The sequence below is a fragment of the Mastigoproctus giganteus genome, chromosome 8 (genome assembly GCF_048544385.1).
Source record: "Mastigoproctus giganteus isolate SK-2022 chromosome 8, ASM4854438v1, whole genome shotgun sequence".
In the NCBI taxonomy this organism is placed as follows: domain Eukaryota; kingdom Metazoa; phylum Arthropoda; class Arachnida; order Uropygi; family Thelyphonidae; genus Mastigoproctus; species Mastigoproctus giganteus.
The window spans coordinates 220640056-220652252 of NC_143582.1; the positions used below are offsets into that span (position 1 = coordinate 220640056).

The 12197-nt window shown below is 34.4% G+C and overlaps 1 protein-coding gene across 2 annotated transcripts in view; it reads right to left on the bottom strand.

The window, feature by feature from the left end:
• The window catches only part of LOC150082339 (tyrosine-protein phosphatase 10D-like), a 179698-nt gene that overhangs the window by 74095 nt on the left and 93406 nt on the right, over positions 1-12197 (bottom strand). For both annotated transcript variants that reach the window (XM_090379228.1, XM_090379229.1), the window contains exons 3-6: positions 8504-8782; positions 8041-8325; positions 4600-4875; positions 2817-2917 (exon numbers count right to left, since the gene is read on the bottom strand). In XM_090379228.1, the coding sequence (XP_090235354.1) occupies positions 2817-2917; positions 4600-4875; positions 8041-8325; positions 8504-8782 (941 nt within the window). The remainder of the gene's footprint in view (positions 1-2816; positions 2918-4599; positions 4876-8040; positions 8326-8503; positions 8783-12197) is intronic.

Genomic DNA, 12197 nt, shown 5'->3' on the forward strand with positions numbered 1-12197 from the left:
CTTAAGCCAATTATAAAGCTGACCTGCTTAGCATCCCATTTTTTTTTCCAACTTATATTAATGATCTTGGTAAAACACCCCACACCATTCCCAGCATGCTCCATTCAATGCCTCTGGTAGCCTTATATCAAAAGGACGTCAGAAGGATTTTGACAAATCTTGATGCTAAGAAACCTGTCTGTCATGATGGTATTTTTTTTCCACTTGTTTTCAAAACCTGCACTCCTGAACTTACTCCTGTTCTTTGCCACCTTTTTTCACTTTCTTATTCCAAAGGTGTTTTTCTTTTTGCTTGGAAATTTGCTCATATCCAGCGCCAGTTCTTAAAAAAGGTGACAAATCCCTTCCATCCAATTATCATCCCACTGCAATTACTTCTACTCTTTCTAAAGTAATGGAGTAATCAATTAACCTCCATCTTTTAAACTTCTAGAAACCTTCAGTCTGATGAACGATCGCCAGCATGGATTTCCCCCAGTGTCAATCCACTGTGATATTCTGGCTTATGTTACCCATTTACGGACAAATTCAACGGAAAAGTTCGGTGAAACACAAGCAGTTGCTCTTGATATCTCAAAGGCTTTCGATCATGTTTGGCATAAGTCTTTTAAACAAGCTTCCATCCTATGGTTTGCCAACTGTTTTTTGTAATTGGGTATCCAGTTTTCTCACTGATCACTCACTGAGGGTGATGGTAGATGGATCTCTGTCTTCTAATTTCTCCACTAATGGTGGTGTCCCCCAAGGTTCAGTTCTTTCCCCAACTCTTTTCCTCTTGTATATTAATGACCTTCTTCCATTGACCAGAAATCCTATCCATAGTTTTGCTGATGATAGCACATTGCATTCCACTTTAAATTTCGAGAAACCTCACCCTGCTCAATTAGCTTCAACATCTCGAATATCCGCTACCAATTCCTTAAATGTTGATCTCCAGATAATTCTCCACTGGGGCAAAGAAAACTTATTTGATTTAAATTCTTCTAAAACTCAGTCCTGTCTTATATGATCTCGGTCCTGTTATCGATCAGTTGTTTGGTGCTGCATACACATACATTTTCACACATGTACACAGGGCCGGTGCTATCATTAGGCCAACTAGGCAGCCGCCTAGGGTGCAGACCTCAGAGGAGCACAGTTCTGACCTTTAAGGGCACAGTTTTATACAGATTAATTTTTTTAACCCATTTAAAAAATGTAACTGATAATTTCTTTTTTTATTTTAAGATAAATACCACATCAGTGCTATGAACTATAATTAATTATAAAGTCTTATAAAAAAAAATTCTATACTCTTGTTTTTTTTTATTTATCCTCTTTATATGTTGTTCTATTTTTCTTTTTAAAATGGAAACAGATATTGATGCTGAAGATATGTGCTGCAAACTTATAGCAATAACTTGAAGTCTTCCAAAGTCTTATGCCACCACAAGGAGTATTTTTCTTCATACTACAACAAAAATTCCTGGATAATGTGCCTCATGTTTCTTTTGCTCCAAGGATCCTTCTCACACTTCCAGTGTCTGTGGCAAGTAATGAACACAGTTTCTCAAAGCCCAAACTTAAAAAACGAACATAAGCTCAACGATGTTGCAAAAGAGACTAGTTGGCTTGGCATCTATATCAACTGACATGCCCAAGTTTCAGCACCTGACCTAAAGGAATGGTGACAAAATTTGCAGAGGAAAAGGCACGAAGAGTGAGATTTTGATGTGCTTGAAATTTAAACTTTTATTGAGACTTAAATTTTAACATTAAAATTCACAAGATTATTCAAAATTATTTGTGTGCAAAAACATTTTCTTTTGTATTTGAGAAAGATAATCAAAGATTGTTGTAGTATTTATTCTTGCAATTTAAAATAAATTTAGCACTTTCAAGTTTTGTGCTTTTTATTTTTTCTACATGACATCTGTTTTTGAAAATTGAAGTTGGCAATTTTTTGGGGGATGCAAGTAGTTAGCCTTGCCTAGGGCACAAAATAGCCTGTAACTGGCGCTGCATTCACATACACAATTTGCTAATGTAATATGGTCTCTAAGGATACTGTTGTACCATAAAACCACAAATTTTCATTTTAGTGACATCCTATTTTTCACAATGACATAGAATCTTTCATGAACAAGAATCTTTCCAGTAATTTTTCCTACAATAAAAATTCCAGTATCCAGGATTAATTTTCTCACATTACCTATGTTTCCTTGTCATCGTATTTTTATGATAAGTTAGCTACTCATTCTCTTTGACAATATAGCATTTTCATCTAGTCACTCATTTGGAGAGGTCTGGGTTCAAATTCTGTCAATGCCTAGAAGAAATTATAAAAGGACTTCAATCAGGACTGTACCAGCTGGTCTCAGATGGAGGAAGAAGGGTTTCCCCTGCAAGTTATTCCAGGTTTTTCAGCTCTCACAATATGCAAATCAGCCTGCTAACACACACACACACACACACACACACACACACACACACACACACACACACACACACACACACACACACACAGGTTTGATGTAGCTGAGTGGTCAGTAGCACATGCTCTTGGAGTGGAATGTTGTTCAAGCCTATGTAGCTGCTAAAGATTGTATTCATGTGGTTCAAACCCACATAGCTGCTAAAGATTGTATTCGTGATTTATTGTATGTTTCTTTGACCTTTTGGTTGTTGTTCCAGAATATAAACAGAATATTTTTAGGCTGCACATAGCTGAGTGGCCAGGTTGCAGAAGCAACAACGCTACAAATGTTGAAACAAGATTTGTCAGACAAGATGAGTATACATTAAATTAACTTCAAATATCTCTGAGTGATACTAACCTTGTAGGAATCTTGTAAGCTATCATTATTGGACTGCCACTTAACTTTGATTCTGCCAATGTTATCAGGAGAAGCCTTTAATCCAATAATAGGTAATGGTTCTGTTAAAATATTAAATATAAAGTTTAAAATTTATTGCTTTATGTTGATATAAAAACAACTGATACTACAATAATAATATTTAATCTGTAATTTTCATATATCAAGAGTTTAATTATTAATTAAAATTAGATTAAATTAACAGAAATTTGAACACTTAACATAAGGCCTGACGTAGCCGAGTAGTCAAGAGCATGAGTGCAGTAGCACACGCTCTTTGAGTGGACCAGGGTTCAAGCCTATGACTACTAAATATGATTAATATTCGTATTGATTGATTTATTGTAAACTCCACTGACCTGGTGGTCATGCCAGAGTATAAACAAGAGCATTTTGATATTAACAATTGGTTTATTGATCCTGTAATGTTGATAAAGCCTACATCCACAACATTCAATATATTAAATTATTACTTATTTACAGGTGATGTTTTTAAGCCACTCTGGGATTCTTGCTATCAAGTAAATTAAAAATAATAAAATAAAATAAAAAAGAAACAAGTTTTGAACTATGCATTCAAAATTAAGCTTAACTGCATAGAGCTGTATAATAAGCTAGAATATTGAACTTTTTAAAAAGGATTTAGAAATTATAAATCTACATAACGTTCCAAAAAAACTAAATTATATGAAGGAAATTGAAATCATATACTTCCCCAATATAAGTATCAATATTGACATATTGACACTGGTCCTTAATATCAAATTTTAAACCCATATTTTCATATATTTTCTTTTTCTTTTATCAATATTATACTAATATTTTCCAAAATTTAATTTTTCTTAATATAATTTAGTTTACAAGAGACTTGAGTACATATTTTTGAAATTATTTTTAAAAATCCAATATTTTAGTAGTTTACAGTATAACTTTCATTTCATTAAATTTAATTTTGTATGCATAGTTCAGAGTTGTAGGATTCCATGACATTTAGCATTGGGAAGTAGGTTGCAGATCACTGGAATAAATTATCTCTCAAGGTGACCAAGACTCAAGACAGAATCTGATAGCCACTTCTGGCTATGGGAAAGTATTAGTAATTTTTTTTTTTTTTTTTGATAACAGCAGAAAAAGTCCACTTCCTTTCATTATTTAGCCATTCTTATATTATATTAATAATAATTTATTGTGTTATGTTTGTTCAGTTAACTGATAGCTGGATGTAAGGCGAGTCATTTAGTTAAGGTAGTAAGGTATTCAAATTTGTTGTTTTCTTTGGCCTAAGCATTAGCCCCTCTGGCATGTGCTGTACCAAGTAGGTCTTTGCCATTTTTAAAGTTGTGTGATGAACCATTAAAGCTGATTTATTACATTATTTGATTAATGGCGCAACAAGTGATTGTATAAATCATTTACAGTGATACAAATTTTAATTGATCATCATTTCCTTAATAATAAATGCAAAAAATTCAAAATATCAGAATAAATTAAAATCATTACGAATACTATAAAATTAATATCTAATAAAACATGAAATTACATAAAATATAATTTTTCTCAAGGCTTTTAGCTTGATCTCTCTCTCTCTCATTAGACACATATAACAAACCTCAAAAATTTCCATGATGGAAATTTGAGGTTTGTTGTATGGAACCACTATGTGCACTATACTCCTTTCAGTTGACAGGCAAAAGTATTAATTTCAAGATGGAAAAAATAAAATAAACAAGAATTTACTACTCACTTGTTGTTATATTTGCAGTTACAGGCCAACTTGCCACATTTCCACTCAAAGTTTTCACTACAACTTCATAAGTATGTCCAGGAAGTATATCATCCGTGAAGGTTGCAACACGGTCCTCATCCCTACCAAACATTTGCCGCACAGCATTCTGTTGTTGAAGAGCCACTTGATAACGGTCAAATTCAGAAGGCAATTTTGGTGGTGACCAGTAAATATTAAAGGAAGTTGAGCTAAGAGTGTCCTTATCATAGGTGACATTAGTTGGAGCTAGAGGAACTAAAATAAAACTTTAAATTAATAAACATGCTTTTAATACATGAGCTTAAACTTCACTGTAGAACACATAAATGTAAATGCATTAATAATAAATACATGAATTAAATACATCATAACAAAAAAGATGCAAGACTATATTAACATATTTAATATTTTTAGAAATTTTTTTATATAACCATAAATAACACGTTTGTTTATATATAGAGGGGAAATTTTTTTTGCCCCGTGAACTTGAGCAACTGGAACAAGTACTGTATGTTTTATGATATTAAAACAATTATTTTCAATCACATACACTCCTGCCTAAAAGTTTGAAATCATGCCTCATCTTTCTTAATTGCTTCGTAATTCTTATTGTGAAGCAATTAAGAAATGCTTCATAATTTTCAGGATTATTATGTACAAAAATCAAAAGACTTAAGTAATATTTAAGACATTTCTAGAATATTCAAGAATAATCCAGAAAGGTGTCTTCTACACCTTTCTGGATTACTGTACATCTGCAATGTTCTACTGTAATGTTTTGCAATGTTCTACTGTACATCTACAATGTATAGTAGAACATTGTAGAAGACTCCTGAATGTGGCAGAACATTGTAAGTGATTCAAGAAAGTGGGAGTATTCTTTCAATATTATAGAAGGTTAGTATTAGTAAAGGCATATGATGCCTTCAAGCCATAAGAGGGTATGGCCTGATCCAAGTTTTCTCTTCACATCACCGGTTTCAAACTTTAATTTCAGCACCAGGGATACTCTTGACTGGTGGCAGCCTATTTTATCAGCGGTAGCATGCATAGAAAGTCCTTCCTGGGACAAAGCAAAGTTACACTTTTTTTTCTTGGTGTCAACTGAACATATGGAGCTATTCTTACACCTCTGCAAAACAGGATACTAATGAGCATGTGTACCTTTCCGACGCTGTTTTTATAGAAATGGCTGATGCAATACCTTGCAATTACTGTCTGATGCAATACCTTTGCTTTGCAACAAATAAAATGATTGTAATCAAACAATAACAACTTAAATGTTACTTTTTTAAGGTGATGCACTTTTTTGTCCACCACTAGATGATTCTAGAGTGTTTTGTAATAAGATAAATTCAGGACTAAGAGCTGTAACTTATAAAATCAAACACCTGTCATTCAGAAAGAGTGTTTTGTGTAAGTTTTGTGTGTTTCATAATAAATATAGCAAGAAATAAGGAACCGAGTATTGAAAAAAGAAATGCTATTATAACTCTGTATAAAGAAAGTTATTCCATGAGAAGTATTAGCAAAAAAACTAAGTGTTTCATTTAAAGGAGTACAAACTACCATTTAATAATTCAAGAGACTGGCAGTTTAAAGGACAAACCATGATCGGGACAACTGCATGTAACAAAAATGGAAATGCAAGTTAAGACCATAACACTGATTTCTAAAAGCAATCGATGACTTACCGCACTTGAAATCTGAGCCAAGTTCAATAGGAACAGAGAAACTCCCATGAAAATACATTGTAAAACTTTGTCTTAAACAAGCAGGACTTTGTCATCGTGTAGCAGTCCAAAAGCTCTTATTAAAACTGAAAGTTTGACAGAAATGGTTGTATTGGGGTAAGAGCCATCAACAATGGATAACTGAATAGTGGAAAATCATACTGTGGAACTGGATGAAGACAAATTTGAAATTTTTGGATCCAAGCATCAAGTTTATGTGAGACAATCAATGGAAGAAAAAAATGATTCCACATTGTTTAGTGCCTACAGGTAAGCACAGTAGTGGTTCCAATATGATATGGGGTTGCTTCTGTTTTTCTGGGGTGGGAGACATAACCAGAATCAGAATTAAAGTAATTTTAAGAAAAGACTATAAAAACATTCTTGAACATAATGCAATATCCTTTAGACTTTCTTTATGGAAGAAATTTTATATTACGACAAGACAATGATCCGAAGCACAGCTCTAAGGTCCAATGATGAGCAATTCAATTTTGGTTTACCAGAACAAGTAGCTCATACAGTCATAGTATATTAAGTGTGTAAATTACAAGCATTCCTCAGGCAGTTTGCTTGTTTTGCTGGACAAAAAACAAATGTTTCTGTAAGAAAAAAAAACACCATTTTATCCTTGTCCAAGATCGACTAACTCAGCTAGTGTATATTGTTGAAAAAAAAAAAAAGAAAAAGTTCTGTTCCTCATTTCTTTGATGTGATTTGAAACCAGGCCTTTTCTATATGGTGTGAGAGGACATGATCAGAGCCACTGTGGCTCATGAGAGCACAGGCAATTCATCTGGTGAGAAGATGCAAAGAGTTGTCTATATAATTATGAGGAAAGACTACAAACATGTGGGTTACATAGCTTGACAACTAGGGGCATCTGAGAGGGGAGGAAATTGAATTTTAAATTTAATGGACAGCTGAATTGGTACCTTATGTTGATAAGAAGAGTATGATATGAAGGTTAAAACAAAGATTATACATATAAATTTTTATTTTGGTTAATAGCAAAAGCCTACACATCGCTAGAAGTTCCCCCCCCCAACAAATACCATCTTGAAGTGAACTAGTGTTCATGTCATGAGCTGTCCTGGCAGCCTGTCTTTGCTTTTAAGAGAACTTTGTGTCTGACTGCATAATAACCCAAGTCTTTGTTCTCCACTATCCTGAGTATAGTACCATGCAGTTCATACGTTATTCTGAGATTACTGTTACTCATACGTACTACTTTGCATTTGTCAATGTTAAACTTTAATTGCCATTTATCAGCCCATCTGCCAAATTTATCTAGATCTTTTTGCAGTAGCATATCCCGATTACCATTATTAACCACCCTGATAACCTTTGTATCATCTGCAAACTTAGCCATTAAACCTGATATGCCTACATCAATATCATTAAATACAGTACAGAAAACAACACTTGGACCAGCACGTAAATGGGGGGGGACTCTACTAATAACATTTGTCCAAGAAAAACAGTGCCCACTGCTAACTACTCTATCTTCTCCCAATCAACCATACCTTTATCCATAGCAGTAACTTACCCCTAATGCTACTCCAATTTATATAACAGTCTTTAATTTTTCACCAGTGAACCAATGTTTACTGATGGGCGATATACATTTACTTTGATAACCTTTATACATTCATTTGTAAATGGAATAAGAATTTACTGAACTTACCAGTGTGGTACTGTGCTCTAGTAGGCTCACTGATCTTGCTTTGACTAACAGTTTGTACAGAGATGTTATATGCTCTTCCGGGGACAAGCCCATTGAATGCTGCTTGCGATGGTCCAGGTGGATCTCTATCCTTTTCTACATATATAACAGATTTAACAGCATCTTCAGGAATTATACTAACACGATAATGGTCAAATATTCCAGCAGGATAAGGTGGCTGCCATAAAACTAGGAGTGTTGTTTCATTTCGGAACCATACAATAAAACGTCCTGGGGTGTTGGGTTCTGAAATATTAAAATTAAAAAATTTATTATCTTAATACACTAACTTATAATTAGTTTTTTTCAATTAAATTTAAATATTAAACATTTACGCAATGTTCAGAAACTTAATAAACAATCATTAAATGTTGAAAATAATAATTTTGAACTGCAGTATTTATATTCCACATATTCTCCTTACTTGTAGTAAAATTAGTTGAAACATGAACTGGTGAATCTTGGCCATGGAAAACTGAATAAAGCTGAACTTCATATGATGCCCCAGGAGTCAAATCACGAAGAATAAATGGAGCCGGATGACTAATGTACACATTACGAGAAGTTACCTCATCTTTCTCAGAGAAAGGCACAAGGGATAGCTTAAAACCAGTGTGACCACCCCTAGCAGGTGGACTCCATGATAATTCGGCTGATTTTCCATTCTGTACAATTATGGTAAGGTTGGTTGGTGGTTCTGGTGCTAAATATTGGAAAAATAAAATATGCTGTTATTATTTATCACAAAATTGTATTACATATTTGTAGTAAGTAAAGAAAAATGAATAACATTAAGATCCCCATCATTAAAATTTATACAGAGAAGTCCTTTTTAGTGTGAAAATATTTCCAAATATATTATACATACACACAGTTGTCGAGACAGTGTTACAAAAGTTTTTTCAAAATCTAATGGAGCCAGACTTGCACTGATATCAAGGGGTTCTTTGGCATAAAGTGAACTTCAATTTTATGCCAATAGGACCTTTCGTATCTACTCCAAACAATTCTGCATAGCTGCCTAAGAAAAAATACTTCATCTCAGCATTAAAATAAGCAAACAATATCTTGTACTTATTTTTTTCACTTATAACATCCTATTTTAAAACTAGCTAGGAGTACTATTTCTGAATTATAACTTTAAGGGGCAGTTTGAGTAATTTATTAGTTCTTATTGTTCTGGAAGCACAGAGTCAATGGATATTCAACCATTAAACTGAAAATGCCAACTGCTGAAGAAGTGAGTATGCACATGGAGAGCCATCCCGAAGCATGACAAATGCTTCTCAATAACTCTCTTCAAAGAGGTGAAGGAATGAAAAGCATTTGTCAGGCTTTGAAATTTTTTTTTTTCAATTTATATTATTATTTCTGGAGTGTTTCCTGTGTTAAACATTTTGAATATACAGTAGAACGTCGGTTATCTGGAATAATTTGAAAGGATAATTTTTCTTCTTATTTTTATTAATGGTAGTATTTGAGACAAATGTTTATTATGCTACGAAAGTATTTCTATCTTTTTTGTCATGTCTTATATCTGGTAAAATGTTGGATTAGGACTAATGGGTTTTCTCGGCAACCACGAGTGATAGAGTTAAATTATTCGCTTCTGTGAACTCAGTTTTCCATGACGTAATTTGTTCCCTTCATTTCATATTATGTTTAGTTTAGTTCCAGATTCAGTAATTTTTTAATTAAATAAATTTGGTTTTTTTTCACACTATTTAAAAGTCTTTCTTTTACCTTAATAAGTTATTTATTTAATTTTACCTTACATTTAATTATCCGGAACGGAAAATTTTGCTATCTGGAAGAGGTCTGACATTAATTATTCCGGATAACCATGCTCTACTGTAGTTTTACTTCTATCTTGATATGAATATATCTTGACAAATAATTCATGCATTACTATATCTAGATTGGCCACCAAATATGTTGCAACAAAAAACAAACAAACTACGATGCCACAATTTATAGATATAAAGTCAGCTTTGAATTTTTTTAAAATCACACTTTGTGTTGCACATTTGGTGAATAGGAGGCTCATCCATTGGTTCAAAGCAGTCAAGAACAATATTTTGGATGGTATTAAGTTTTTTAGAACATATGAAACATTTTGCACTGTCTACGAATGATTAAGGCATCCATTATGGACATTTCACTTCTGTTAGCTATGAAACAACATTAGGATGGCTATGTGGCTACTTTTGAGTGAGACACACTGATGTATAGAAGGTTAAAGACTGAAGAAATATACAGGGTGATTCACTACCAGTGCGACAAACGTGCAGGAGGTGTAGGGGGCACAAAGATGAATCGGAATTACATAGCATTGCAGGGTCCGAAATGCCTTTTTCATGCAGTAGAGGACGTTGAACGGGAGGTCGCGTGAACAGCGATCCTGCTGGAAGTCAGCATTTACGAACCAGTTCCCGAGGCAGTAGGATGGACGAGTATTCAAACGTTGAACTGGCCGACACGTACCTCTCGTATGGAGCTGCGGACTGTAATGGGTGCACCGCTCTGCGCTTGTACCAGGAATGTTTCCGAGCACAGGCGTGCTCCTCATCATACGATTTTCGCACATGTGCACAGAAGGTTACGCGAGACTGGTTGTTTCACGAGAGGTACCATGAATCGAGAGCGAACGACGAGGATGCCAGACAATGAGGAGAATGTCCTAGTCTTGCAGAAGGCAATACGAATACAAGTACTCGAGCAATAGGCCAACGATTGGGTATTTCCCAATCCATTGTATGGAGGATACTGTCAACAAACCAAATGAGTCCATACCATCTGCAATGTGTCCAATCATTGGAGCCTGCGGATTATCCACTCTGGAGGGCTTTTGGTACTTGGTTTCTTCAACAGAAATGGTTTGCAAATGCTGACTTACTTCCAGCAGGATCACTGTTCACGTGACCTCCCGTTCAACGTCCCCTACCGAATGACAAAGGCATTTCGGACCGTGCAATGCTATGTGATTCCGATTTGTCTTTGTGCCCCCTACACCTCCTGCAAGTTTGTCGCACTGGTAGTGAATCACCCTGTATATCGGTGTACCATCTGCTACTGTCCCAATGCCACATAGTGAAGATTTTCCAATTCTCAGTCTGCCTTCCTTGGAAGGGTCTATAGAGGTGGAAGAACCCAAGCACGGTACTAAGTACTATAGGTTCTATCACTTCTCGTGTTTGGGGTTTACATAAAAAAAAAAATCTATTTCTGATGCTTTTCGACTTATACATTGTAACAAGATGTATAATAATTATTCAGATTTGATTAGGTTTTCATCCTCATTTTGTTTTTGCCAGTTATCATTAGTCTGAGTAATTCTATAGATCAGTACAAGAAATCTTATTAAACACTGTATGTAAGTGCTTTATTTTACTTCACTGTTACTTTAAATATTTGGCTCTACTTAATATAAATTGCCCTCTGTGGAAACTTATTTGGCACTACACATCACTACCTGCACTCATTTGGAGAGGTTCAAGTTTTATTCCCATCCTATGACTGGAGAAATTCAACCATTCCTAGCTGATCTCAGGCTGAGGGAGCAGAATTTTTAAACTTACACAACTTGCAAATTGGCCTGTGAATACACACACTGTACAGCCAACACTGTACTTATCATCATTTAAAAATCAAATTTCTGTTTGAATTTGTTTCAGGGTCTATCTGATTTTCTATTTTCTTAACAATCTCGTGAAAATCTTAATTTGGTTTTTACAAGTTGGTGGTCAGAATCTGTGATTGTAACATTTGTTAATGCTTACATTTAAACATAATTTGGACATATTTTCAGTGGATATGAAGTATTCTATTAATGGTTGAAAGCACTCTCAGAGCATGGAACTCAAAACCTACTGAACACATGTAGCATTGGATAAAGCTATGGATAAAAAAAAAACCTCAATGAAAAAATAAAAAAAAAGGTCTGGATTGCTTCAAAAGCTTATGAAGCATGAGGACAGTTTATGACTCAGTAGAGAACTGCAGCAGGCACAAAAGGCTCACAAAAACATCAATAATTCATAGGAAACCACGTAGCATTGGGCTCAGTTGTAGGATAGCTGCATATAAACCTTATCACTAATGTAAAATGACATTTCTTG